The sequence below is a fragment of the Pinus tabuliformis genome, chromosome 3_2 (genome assembly GCF_031772625.1).
Source record: "Pinus tabuliformis cultivar Carrire ecotype Pingquan chromosome 3_2, CPIR1, whole genome shotgun sequence".
NCBI classification, from domain to species: Eukaryota; Viridiplantae; Streptophyta; class Pinopsida; order Pinales; family Pinaceae; genus Pinus; species Pinus tabuliformis.
Window position 1 is genome coordinate 380,576,191 of NC_142302.1, and position 14,062 is coordinate 380,590,252.

General features: G+C 39.3%; 1 protein-coding gene across 3 annotated transcripts in view; it reads left to right on the forward strand.

The window, feature by feature from the left end:
• Positions 1-373: 373 nt before the first annotated feature.
• Positions 374-14,062, forward strand: part of LOC149181007 (putative 3,4-dihydroxy-2-butanone kinase) — a 335,118-nt gene continuing 321,429 nt past the window's right edge. For 2 of the 3 annotated variants that reach the window (XM_089416405.1, XM_089416407.1), the window contains exon 1: positions 374-657. In XM_089416405.1, coding sequence (XP_089272531.1) covers positions 618-657 — 40 coding nt within the window. In that variant the 5' untranslated portion in view covers positions 374-617. The remainder of the gene's footprint in view (positions 658-14,062) is intronic. The other variant, XM_089416404.1, reaches the window with a different exon arrangement.

Below are 14,062 nucleotides of genomic sequence, written 5' to 3' on the forward strand. Positions count from 1 at the left end.
ATTCAAAATAATAATATTTTTTTGGCCTTGTGAACACCACATAAATTGCTTATGAGATGACAAATTTCTTACTTGAATGAGGTAATTTAAAAAAAAAAAATAGAATGCTAAAGTGTTTGAATCATTTTTTAATGGTACTAATAGTTTCAGCGCCATTAAGGCATCCAAAATTTTGAAATTTAAAAATTTAACAATTGTAACCCGAATTTTCAAAAAATTTCTACCAAATTTATCCTAAACTTTGAAATTTCCATTATTTTCGAGAGTAATTTTATTTTTGGATTTTTTAAAACTACGCTATATTTTTTCACATATAATCGTTTAGTATGATAATGACGAGACGTGTTGGACAAGGGGTAGTCGTCATCCTGTCCGGCGCTCTCCTCATTTCAACATCATCATGATGATGATGATGGAGGAATATAATATATTATGGTGAACATCGCCATCTTCGTATTATAAACACAGATTTGGCTGCATACAACATTTTCAGGACTGGGCGTCTTCGTTCTGCAATTCCTTTAAACAATTTTCTATTACTGATTTAGCACTTTTGCGATCAGTTTTATTTACTTCGGAGGTTCGATCCTTGGCCCGCTATAACGAAAGAAGGAACCATGTCATCCGGAGGAAAGAAGCTGATGAACAATGCCAAGGGTAAGGAACTGAATTTCTCTCTCTTAATTTTTATATAACAATATTCTGAATTTTCTGTTTCTGTTTTGTTTTTTTAAATGATTAGTTATGTTATCTGAGTTTCTGTCTGTTAATCCAGGTCTCAATAGATTTTGAAGAGTAGTTAGTGAAAGTTAGAAAATCTAAAAAATGCTGTTTATATTGTGGGTTTTTCCAACTTTTGGTTAGGAGTTCAAAACTCATTGTGTCACAGGCTAGGAGTTCAAATCTCGTTGTGTCACAGGCTAGGAGTTCAAATCTCATTGTGTCACAATATCTCTTGTGGATTTTTCCAACCTCTGGTTAGGAGTTCAATTATTCTTATATTTTTTCTGCTTCAACTACCTGCTAAGCAGGCATTTGATAGCCTTGGAAGAGCCCTGTTTTCGAGGATCCTCGTCTGTTCGTTTCCTCCGCTGAATTTATCAATGATGCCCCCAAAAAGCCAATGCTTTTCCTATTGATAGAAGATACTTGTATCATAATGTGTGCGCAGATTTGAGTAGCTATTGACCAGAGCCTAATCTTATTTATTGTTTGAAAGAGATGAAGATTTCAGTGTGATGCTTTTGCAATTAATGCGATGTGCTATAGATTCGTAGTTTTAGGAAATCCTCCATGGCCTCTGCAAGGTGTTTAGGTAGCATAATTCATCACTGCCCATCAGGACTGTTCAAACTCTTTGAATTACAGAGTTGTTTTAACTTTTCATTCCATCTATTTGCAGTGGGTATTTACTAGTATCTCCCCGTAGTTTTCTGTTAATAGGGTCCAAGCATGATTTTATTTTATTTTTTTAGTTAGCAAACATATCTGTAAGTATTTTTTATTATGATTTTTATTTTTTTAATGATAAAATCCTATTGTTAGAACAAGACCAACCCACGCATGCTTCATCATCGTATAGGAAGAACTAACCGTGGAGTCTGGACATGGGGACCAAAACATAAACGATGCTTTATCATTACAATAGGAAGAACTAACTATGGCACCGCCTATGTAGGGTATCAAAACATAAGTGATGCTTCACCATTACATAGGAAGAACTAGCCGTCACCCCACCTACACAGGATAACCATAACATATTTGACAGTTCTGGTTGTATGTTGTCAACTTATTGATCGTGTTAAAATTAAGCATAAGTAAATATATATAGTTTCCCAGAGTATCTTGCACAGCAGGTTGGACTGTTCTGTTATGAAGCTGAAAAGAACACACTTTCTATAGCACACAACACTGTGAAAGTTCATCATTGCAATATACTTGGTAAATATACTTTTCGCAAGTTGCACTATTCTGCCAGGCAAACAGTCCATGATGGGGATACATTTAGCTATATAGATAAGTCAAACTTGAGAGTTTGATGCATGGAAGGGGAATGGAAGGGAGGACGAACAACTGCTGGACTATGAAGAGGATCCAATTGATTTGACTAAGGGTTGCTGGACAAAAATCTGCCTTTGGCCATTACTTTCCAAGGGAACCTTAATCTAATCAGTCCTACAATGGCATTCAATGGAAGCAATAGGTGCGATAGGATTCACATTCCTAGTGTCAAGGTTGTGGTACCAAAAAACCCTAGGCACCCATGTGCAAATCCTCAGTCCCAAACTTAGGAAAATGACATAACCTTCATCCTAAGGGCGTCGATGTTAGTGTTGTAAAACAAAGTTCATGTAAAGAGGTATGTTGAGTTAAGCTTGGGTAAAAGGACCCTCATCCCTAGTTCTTTTTTCGAACCATCATTAATTCCGTCTGCCTGAGCTAGTTGCTTTGCAAGTGTTAATGGTTCTTTAGGGTTATAAGGTTGCTCCTGAAATTCCCATGGACATCGTTGTAGGATTTGTGGATTCTTTTGGATCGAAGGAGGTGGAGTGGAAGACTACTTCCTTGGTGGAGGCAGGAAGGATCTTAGCTTAGAGGTGTTGAAAGGAAACCCTATGGATTATAGTGAGATGCAGTTTGTCAAGAGTCCAAGCCTAAGGCAGAGGAGGAAGTGTATTAGGTTGAGGATGAAGAAGGTCCATTTGGCTGTTGGGAAGGACGTTACATTGAGCCAAATAATCCCTATGTAGGAAAGCTTTGGTTGGAAGGTTTTTTGGTAGAGTTATGGTGGAGAGAACCCTACAAGATTGGGTGGGTAAAGTCTAGGCAATTTTTTTAGGTTACATGCCAATATTTCACATTTTGTTTAAAGTATGGATGACCTTTGTTTGCAAAAATAAGGAATATGCTGATAATGTCAAAAAAGGGGTGTTGGTTTTGGGGTTCATCAATGTTGATGCTCAACAATGGATACCCTGCTTTGATTCAAGGATAGAAAGAGTCACAATCCATCTAATATGGGTGAAGTTGCTAGCCTTACCCTCAAAATTATGGAATAATCACATGATGAAGGAACCAGAAACAACATAGGAGTTTTTTCTAGGTTTCAATGAAAATTCAAACAAGTTGGTGGTGAAATTAATGGCGCGTGTTATTGTGGAGATGGACATAGGCCTTGGGTTTTTTGACAATGTGCAAATTGTTGTAGGATTTTGGAAGTATACTTAGATTTTTGATTAGTAAGGGTCTTGTTTCACTGTAGTTCTTGTCCTAGATATTGGCATTTGAAAGATTATTCCTTGTTGGGAAATCCTATGGCCAGTGATGAAAGCAATTTGTGTATTCTAGATCTAAAGAGGTTGCTATCGTAAGTGAAGATTCTTAACATTCAAAAGATGGGGCAGGGAATATGGGCATTGAAACCAAGCCAAAGTTAGGTTTTCAGTAGATAATTGATGAGAAAAAAAAGACATTTTTATTGTGCTTATCGCCTTTAAGGGTTATCTAATGCAATGCTCCCAAAGTGTGTTTAGTAGCATTGGGGGTGGAAGTGCTAGTTTGAGAGTAGGAAAGAGTGGTAAATTCTCATGGGCCTTGCCCTTCAAAACCTAGTAAGGGTCATTCCCCTCATTTCATTTTTCCTCCTTATTCTCTAGTGATGAAAATCTATGCCCCTAAGGTTGGTCTAATTGAAGCTCTATGGGCCATGAGTAGACAATTGTTGATAGGATACCCTCTTCTTTGATTATTTCCCAGTTAATCCCCATCTTGGGTAGCTTAGGGGTTGAGTAGACTCTTCTGACCAAAATTTCATTGGTTGAAGGAAGGGTGGACTCATCTTATCCTTTGCAATAAACCTTGTGTGAGGATCATTGAGCAATTACAACTAACAAATGAGGTGTTCAAGAAAGATGTGGAAGCCAATTTTAGAGGCTTAGAGGAGGATTGCACTTTCAAATGCAATTCCTCCTTTCTCTCATCAAATCCAATTGGCCCACTAGTTGGTTGTGGTCCTAGGATTGCACTTTCAAATGCAATTTCTCCTTTCCCCCATCAAATCCAATTGGCCCACTAGTTGGTTGTGGTCCTTCCCTTCCTAGTGACAATGTTTATAATTTTGGGCATATGTCAAAAAGATAAGAGAGGAAGGGGATGGTCTTAATCTTGGGAATCCTCCCATGTCCTTAAAGTCCTCCACTAAAGAGTCTTGCTTTGAAGAAGTTGTGGGGGGTTTGGGCTGTGATGATGGTTAGTTTAGTATTAGTAAACCTAGTAGGAAATATGTGTTGAAATTTTCTTTGGAGAAAGCTGAACATGAGATCAAGAGTGGCCAACAACTCTTGATTCTCGGGGCCCTTAGAGTAGGGTTGGTCCTAGGCAATGGTTAATACTCTTAGCTCTCTCAATCAACATTAGGGGGTTGGGCTTCTCCCAAAAGAAGTTAGCCTTGAAGCACCTTGTCAAATTAAGGAATATATGTTAGACAATGAGAGATCCAAAAGTATCTTAGCTTCCTTCTTGAATTACTGGCAATTTGAAGGTTTAGACTTTGATTGCAAATTGGGGCTATTAGATTTGGGTGAAATAACTCCTTATAATTACTAAATTTCCCTTTGCTTCTTGCAGACATTTGGATAGAATTACATTCTCTGGAAATAGGTAAGGACATATCCATAGTTAACATTTATGGCCCCTATATTGAAAAGAAAGAATATTGGGGCACCTTCTTTGCTTAACACTTTCTAAAAGAGTGATATATCATTTTTGGTGGTGATCGCAATTTTGTCACCTTTAGAGTCAAGATTTGGGGTGGAGTTGCTTGAATGGACCTCATAGATTGCTTCCTTCACATCATTGAAGTTGTGGGGTTATATGATATAATAATATATAGTTTTAAGATTGATGACAACATGGTGAAATCTTAGAGTAGGCAAGTGGGTATTTGCAAAAGGCTCCATAGATTGCTAGTTTTTGAACAATTGATACCAAATTTTGATATAATAAGGTCTTAGAATGGGTCCAATTTCTCTCATCATTTTCCAAATGGAAAAGGTTGAGGATAATAGGACTTTCAAATTTAATCCCATATGGAGGAAGAGGAGTTTGTGAAAATTGTCAAAGATGAATGTAGACATACTATCTTTTAGGTCAAGACTTTGCATTGTTCTAATTTGTAGAGAATCTGAAAACTGTTAAGAATTCAACCTTATATTGGGTGAAGGAAAACAATGGACGTCAAAATAATAATTGAGAGAAGTGGAATACCTTTGTTGTATGAAAAAAATTCTAATGGTGTCTTCACAAATGAAGAAAAGGTCCAACTAAAATCTTTGGAGGAAAAACAAGAGAAAATTGTTGGAGTAGGAGGACTCCAAGTGGAGAATGCAGTGTTGAAACTTGTGATTATCCTCAGAGGAAAAGAACACTAAGTTCTTTCAAAATTATACCAAGCAAAGAAAAAACATCAACACATTATGAGAGTTGAAAAAGAGGATGGAAGTTGATTGTGCATATTCAAGGATATGGTTGACCTTGGGGCCACACACTTCAAAAATATCGATTAGGAATCAGATAGAGCTAACATAGCAAAAATAGTAAATCTTGCCTCTTAATTCTCTAGGTTTATCAAGGAAGACATGAATTAATACTTTATGGTAGAGTTTTCAAGTGAGAACCAAAAATTGTTGTGGAATCTTTTCAAAAGAACAAGCATATTGGGTTCAATGGTTGGTCTATTGTTTTTTTCTAGGGTTCTTTGATTTTATAAAATATTTTTTTTGGGTTTGAAAAATACGTACTATTACAATGTAGAAAGTGGAAGGATATATACATTGGATTTCATAACCTCTTCTGTAACGTGACTAAGGGAGCCAAAAAATTAGAACAAGTTGTTGGATAAAGTGAGTGGGCATGTTTGATCAACAATGCACCCTGTTGACCTCTACTGGTCAACTACCCATGCAGTGCACCCCCTTTTTGCCAAGAAAGGGGCAGCACCTGATCAGCATGTCCGTGCCATCCTGCCATCATCAGCAACTTGATCATTTTTTATTGTAAACCCAGTCTGCATGTATTAATTGTAAATAATCTTAGCAGACATGAGTCGTGTATGTGAATTGCCTAGGTGGACCTAACTTTCTAGTGGTAATCTACGTCCCGGAAGGTTTTTCGTCTCACCAATCCATGGATCGGCAGAGTTTTCCTTCAAAACTGACCCCAAAGCCGGGATGGATTTTGTCATTGGAATTTTAGGAGAATCCTAATGTGTTGATCTGCTAGATTATAGTTGTGTCGCAGAACTGGGTGGTTTATGAGGGTCTATGTTAAGTGGGTTTGTCCCCTTAAGATGTAAATTGTAAAAGTCATGATGTAATGTGTCTTGAGGGTTGAAAAATGTTTTGAATCCCCTCATGAGTCCTAAGTCCTAGGTCCTAGGTGATGTTTCCGAAGGCTTAGTTCGATGATCCATTTTAAAATAATAAAATAAATAAAAAAATGAAATAAATAAAAAATAATAATAAAAAATTAAAAAATAAAGCAAAAACCCTAACTAATAAAATAATAATATTTTAAGTGAATGCATGCAAAATATTATTTAATAAATCGACGGATGAGATCAAGAGATGTCTTGATCTTCATCAACGGTCGAGATCATTTCTACATGGATCACTCGAACTAGCCGTTGGGATCATTTCCTTTAAATAGGGTGCTAGGGGTCATTTCAGATCATGGGATCTGTGAGTCTGATACTGAAGAAGCTCTCTTGTAAATCTGTTTCTGGTTAATAAAAGAAGACTTTGGGGTCCATATCTTGCTGGTGTTACTCTCTTAAAATGCTGTGAGATTGTTTTAGTTTCTGCATATTTTATTTTCAGTCATTGATAATAGCCTAAGTCACATGACACGAGGACACGAGACACGGAGGACACGTAAATATGTGGTATTCAATACGAAACGCAGCGACCTGGAAACAGGACACGGGGGACACGTTTTATATATATTTAATAAATAAAATATATATATATATATATATATATATATATATATATATATATATATATATACCGAAATATAGTTTTTTATCCATATTAAATTGCAGGTTGCAGCTTATCTAATCAAATTAACAGGTGCAATGGTGTTACACTATTCTGGACTACAGGCCATCCCTTCATAAATATTTGCCAGTGTTAGGCACCCCTGGCTGTGTGCCCTCTCTTCTCCCCACATGGCTCTAGCTAGGCACTTCTGTTGATGTCTCTCTTCACAATGGATTTAAGTATTTAGTATTTACTATTTAGTATTGAGTCTTGACAGTTTATAAAATTATATTAATATCAGTGTGTCACACTGTCACTGTGTTTAGATTGCTTTTAAAAATATATTTATATGTGAAAAAGCATGTCACTGTCTGGTAAAAGTGATAGTATTCATCTCCTTCAGAATAAGTGTGAGTCACCCTTGAAGTAATTGGTTAGATCCACCACAAACTTTTTAAATGAGACTGCATAGACAACTCCAATTAATAAAAAAAAATATTCCAATCACAGATTTGGGAGCCAATTTACTTAAGTAAATACTGCCTTGCCAAAAACGAGCCAGATTTGTCCAGTTATTAATCTGCATTCTCTTTAGGGTTTCAATGAAGTCTTGTATGGAATAAAGACTTTGATTACTCAACTAGCCCTCACCCTAGTGAACCGAGGGCCTCTTTTTCATGCTCAAACAATCCACAAAGGTGAATTACTTCTTCACTAGCCTTTAAGATAGCCTTGCTGTCCTTCAGAATCCAACGAATGGAGATTTGTCTCTTGTAGCCACAGATATCTGAATCTCATCTGGGACTGTAACGGTGAAGTGGGGAAACTGTATAAACAGCGACGTTGAATCTAAAGTTACCCTCATTGTTTAGCTATAGGCTATAGCCTATACTTGTTTGTAAAATACAAAAATCAGTCTTCGTATGGTAAGAGGAAAGTCAGGAAACCCTTTATCGGAGCCTTGAGCAGACACTAGAAATCAAAACTCCAGAAGTACTGCGTAACTGCTTGTTACTGTTACAGAATAATGTAAGTATAAAAACCCTGCCGGTGGGCTCCAAACAACCGAGAAAAACCCCAGAATAGACCGACGCTGACGTTATAAACCGCATTTTTTTCCAATACGTATTCAAAAATCGAAATACGTTAGTGCAACGGTATTCGATGTACCAAATACGCGTATTCAAAATTCATGACACGAAGGGAAAACGTAGAATACGTATTCTATTTTTAGAAAACGTCAAAAATCATATTGGACACGTATTTGGGCCGTTTTCGTGTCCAATACGCAAAATACGAGACACGGGACCCTAGGGGACGTGTCCTGTGACTTAGATAATAGCTTTTTTTAAGAGTATTGTGAGCACAGGTATCTTGTTCACTTGCTAGGGTTTGGGTGCTGTTAGGGTTTCTGAAGTAATGGCAGGTATCTCCATTACTCTCTGAGATCTAGCAGCATTTTTGCCCTCTTTACTGATGGTTGTTTTGAGCTGTGCAGAAAGCATTTTCTGAAGGAATTTTGTGGGCGTTCGGGGAAGTTCTCGGCTGAACCAGCCAACTCCCGCAAGCATTTTTTGCTGAGCCCAGTTGGATTTGATCCTGGGTCTATCATTCAGTTTTATTTTTCTGATCTGCATGAGAGATTTTCTGAAGTTTTTCACAGTGACAATCTGAAATTTCTTTTCTTTAAAATATTTCTGTGCTTACTGCTAAATCTGGCTGTTAAGGGGCTAAATCTGTAAATTAATTAACTGCTCTAGGGTTTCAAAATTTTGCTTATATACAGATTTCAGATTAAGGTTTTGTTTTCTTTTATGCTTGCAGGTATAGGGTTTTGTTTCTTTAAAATCTAGGGTTTCAAAATTTTGCTTATATACAGATTTCAGATTAAGGTTTTGTTTTCTTTTATGCTTGCAGGTATAGGGTTTTGTTTCTTTAAAATTGCAGGCTCCTCATCAAACTGCCAAGCTTTGGACGAGTTCTGATATCTTTTTACAAGCTGTCTCCTTCTGAGCCATATCCTGTCTCTTTGCTGCGTTTTTCTGTCATCATATCCTCATTATCGGGCCAGGGGATCAAGGTGCCTGTAAAACCAGCGTGAGCTCTTCTACGCAGTGGCTTCGTACGCTTATCCAAACTGCAAGCAGAGACGTGTGCACTCTGCCGTCCTTGATCCTTGCTGCGTCAAAAACTACCAACGTGTGTAATCTTTTCGTTCTGAGCATATCCTCGCCAGGACCAGTCGAAGAGTTCTCAGTCAAAACTCAAAGCTCTGATTCGGTATTCCAATGATCATCAGCGTATATCGAGCTTGTGTCCCTGGTGCCGTTAACCTGGCAGTTTCGAAATTTCTTTACACGCCGGCAGCATCGGTTCCACTGAAAAATTCATTCAACGCCCGATTCTGATTCACGCACAGAGGTATAGCGTTTTCTACGTTTGGGTCACGTCGGCATCCAGGTAAGCGCTGTTTTGATTCTGTTGCTGCCGTCTGCATATCAAGGCGGATCAGGGTTACGATTCACAAGCTGATTGCAAGGTATATCGATCAGTGGATCATTTTCTATGTGCTTCCACTTTGATTTCGTTTAACGGCTTGGGTATACAACGCGTTTTGGAGTTCTGTATATTTACATAGGGCTGCGGGTTAGCGTAGTTTCGTTTCTGAGTTTTTTGGATAGGCGTAGTTTTGATGCATAGCGTAGGTTTTGTATTTTAATTAGTGTTTAAATTTAGCCTTTGTTAGATTTTAATTGTTTTAAATCTTAGGCTTTGATAACTTTAGTTTTTTTTTTTTAATTCGTTCTTTTAGTTTAAGCTAGGTTTTATTTTAATTAGATTTTATTTAGATTTTAAATTTTGTTTTATTTTGGTTTTATGATAAAAAATATAAAAAAGATTTATTTAGGTCTTGTTTTATATAGTTTAGTTTTAGAATAGATTTTAAATTTTAGATTTTAAATTTTCATTTTTATAATATTGAAAAATAAAAAAAAAATAAAAAAATTGAAAAAAGAATTAAAAAAAAAATAAAAAAATAAAATATTAAAATTTTGTGGAAAATTAGTTTTGCCAGTTTCAGTGGTTTTTCATGTTATATCTTTCATGCTGAGATCTGAATTTTTTCAAGTCGAGATGCGAATATGATATCTAGTTAATGGTTTATGATTCTCGTGGTGGTTTAAAGCATTTATCTTTTCGAAACTTTCAGTTGCTGGATATCGTTTTGGTTATTCTTAAAGCATTGTGTTTTAGCTGATGCCGTTGATGACAAATGATTGCTGTTCACGGTTTATTTTTCAACATCATCTAACAAGTAATCGTTTTAATAACAAATCTCTTAAGGCATTGGTCTGCTAAATTAATCAAATCCATCGAGTCCTTTTTATATCGTATCTCGTGTCTCCCAACCAACTGGTCGACAGTTGGTCTCATCATCTCACAGGGACTACCCCCCCTAGCCGCGGGAGACAGGCTTAAACGGAGGGATCGGGGATCAGAGTGACAGCCCCCGGTCTGAGCGTTGTCGTGTCAATCTGCGCGACAACACACCCTTAGGAAGAAGTTGATGATGGATCTCATCCCACCACAGAGAACCAAAGCTAGCCAATGAGCTACTCTCATTTTCAAAAACAAACTTACATTTGATTTTCCAAAATATAAATAATGTCGAGATTCAGTGGCAATGCCGCTAAAAATAACCACGAATAAGAAAGAAACCATCTTTAAACACCACGACATGCTAATGCAACCTATCTTGTAAATTTTTGAATACTGATCTGTGTCATGACTCCAACATTTCTAAACAAACTTGACATAACCCATTAGAGAACACCCTCTTAGCTAGCTAGGATTTGGATTAGATCCCCTGATAAATCACCAAGCAAAAACATGTAGCTTATAAGAGAGTTGAACAAACCCCCCAATGTAAAGATGACACACCTATCTCTCCTTTGCATTAGTGGAGGTCCATCTTACATTTAGAACCAAGGATAATAGATGATATTGATGAAGGGTTGAATACAAATGCTAGGAGCCATACTGAAGAAATGGGCAACCAAAGCACCATTCCCAATCCCTCCAAAAAGGTTTAGGCATCCCATTATTCATCTTGAAAAACTCGATTATAGAATTAGACTCCCTAACTCCATAATAGAAAGATAGTCTTGGGCAAGTAACCCATACTCTTGAGCAAGAGAGCGCCATTCCTTCCAACCATGCGAGGAAGAGTCCCACAAATCTCTCCAAAAGAAAATGCCTTTCTTGCTTAATTTGCAAGCTTGAAATCGAGGAATCGTCGCATGTAATGTCCCTTCCTAGAATAATTTTCCTTGAGTTTATTATCACAATTTTGGCAATTTTGTTTACTATGGGACCCATGAAATTTTGGGCTAAGACTTAGGAAAAGGGAGGCCAAAAATCTTTTTGCTGGTGGGACGTGGGGGCCACACCCACTTGAAATACGCATTTCCTTAGAAGGGAATTTGATTTGCCAAGGAAGGGGGTCAAAATGCTTGATGGAGGGGCCCACATGGGAAGGCAACTCAAAAATTATAAATAGAAGGAGCTTAGCAACTTTTGGGGCCTTTTGTCAATTACACATTTCTCTTGTTGCTCGAGCTGCTTAGCTAGGTCACAATGTTGTTTAGCGCAAAGCTTTCCAAGGGGATAGCTCACCCTTCTTTCAGTGGACTACGAGTGCCACCCTAGGGAGGTAATATTGTACCAATTTGGAGGGGAGATTGGAGGAGTTTCAGAGCACATTGTACAACCTTCTCTCAGCCAGTGCGTACTCCAGGAGGACGCAGTAGAGGACCACGTACTGCCCATTTTAGATATCTTTCGGGAGGTGTTTGCTGGGAGATATTTTTCATAGTTTCTCCAAGGGAAAAATGAGCTAGTGGAGGAGTTTGGGGCCAAGAGATTGCTGTTTGAAGGCAGAGAAAAGTTCACTCACCTAGGGCCTGCGTAGGAGCCATTTCCTAGGCACACGTGGGAGATTGGGGAAAAGGTTTGGGAGCTGGATTTTGCCGGGAGACTTGAGGGAATCTTTGGGGTGGTGAAACTCAACATTTTGGGAGTGATTGGAGGGATTTTTCAAGGGAATTGCAGATAGGCCGTATTTCCCAGCTAGTTGAGGAGGACGTGGTAATTGGGGCCAATTTTCGGAGGTCAGAACTAGACCAAACCCTTTCTGGGTTTTGGTGGGTTATTTGAGAGGAGCTTGAGGCTAATTTTGCAGAATTTTCTGAGCACTGGAGGTGGGTCTTTCAACAATATCTTTCCAGCAGACAATGTAGTTTTCTGGGGCAACGCAAGGCATATTTGGAGCAACTCACTCTCTCATTCGGGCATTGTGTTTTCTCACCTGGGTCTTGTCAAGCTTGCCTTTGAGGCAAGCCTAGGTGCATTCCTTCCACACCATTGTACTCTTGCTCCATATATTTAATAAAATGGCTCAGTTGGATGGTATTTTTGGTGGTCTCATGGGTGTTCATTGATTTGTTTGAATTTTGTGCTTGCATGTATTATTTTGCTTTGTATATCACTGTTTTTCCTAATTAGGAACATTACAGTGGTATCAGAGCTCAGATCTTGGCTCAGTCGTGGGGGATCTTTCCTATGAACGAGGAGGATAGGCAGAACGTTACTTACCGAAGGCAGAGGTACTAGAGTAGGGAGAGGGAGTTGGAGATTACACCTGATATTGAGGCACATGGGAAGGCAGTAGTAGTGGAAAATATGGGGGAGCCAAAGAGTAAGGAGGAAGCAACATTTGATAGCCTCTTGAAGGCCCTAAATGATTTAGCCAAAGGACAGAAGGAGATGTTGGAGGAAATCAAGCAGCAAAATAGGGACAAGAGCATCCATCGTGAGTTCCTATTTGGGGAGACTTCAGGGGCCTCACAACAGTACGACCACCCATCACCAACCACTCACCCACTAGCTTTCAGTGGGCCAACCAGGACCACGTTGCCTACCTTTCTACCCTTAATACCTAGTGAGCAGGGTGGGCCGGATGATCAGATGCCCATGGGAGATTATTTCAGAGAATGGCAGTCCATGGGGGAAGATTTCAAAGCAGCCTTGTCCTTCAGGGATTACTGCCAGCTCAAGCAGAACGAGAAGGGCAGGTACAGTGGGGGATCTAGCACACAGAGTTCAGAGTTGCAGCGTACCATTGGGAGGATGTATTTTCCCACATATGATGGATCTACCAAGTGCACAACTCGAGCTTGGGTGGAGAAGTTGGATACCTATTTCCAACTTAATCGGATGACAGAGGTGGAAGCCATCAAAATGGCTACCTTGCACTTGGAGGGAGAGGCACACGATTGGTGGTTTCATGGCTTGACCACACTAGGGCATGCCAGTGTGACCTCTTATGAGGACTTTACACAAAGAGTGGTGGAGCGTTTTGATAGGAGGGACCCGAAGGCTCATTTTAGAGAGTTGACCCAGCTTAGGTAGACTGGCCATCCAGAGCAGTATATATCAGAGTTTTTGAGGGTCTCAGTCATGGTGCCAGATTTGTCCGATGCCAGGAGGGTGTACACATTTGTAGAGGGCTTGCTTGAGCCATTGTGTGGATTGGTGAAATCCCGCAGACCCACTACTTTGCAGGAGGCTGTGACTTGTGCCAGGGATTTGCAGGGGCAATCCCCAAGACTCGAGCACCCATACCATCACGGGCTCCCTACCCACAGAAGGGGCATGACACGAGGCCCCCACCACAACGAGCATCCCAGGGGCATGGGCAGTTAGATGAGGAGACCAGGAGAGACCTTTGGAGGAGGAAGCTATGCTTCACTTGTCAGGAGCCTTGGGCACTAGGCCATAGATGCATAGCGGGCAAGGCCCACTACATTGAGGTCTTCTTTAATAGTGACTAGGAGGATGACGTGGAGTTGGAGATAGGCGGGGGTGATAGCGAGACTCATGTAGAGAGGGGACCACCACCACCACCACCACCTGGGGGAGCACCTTTCGCACCATCTGGGGGAGTCCTAGCTTCTTTGCGTGGG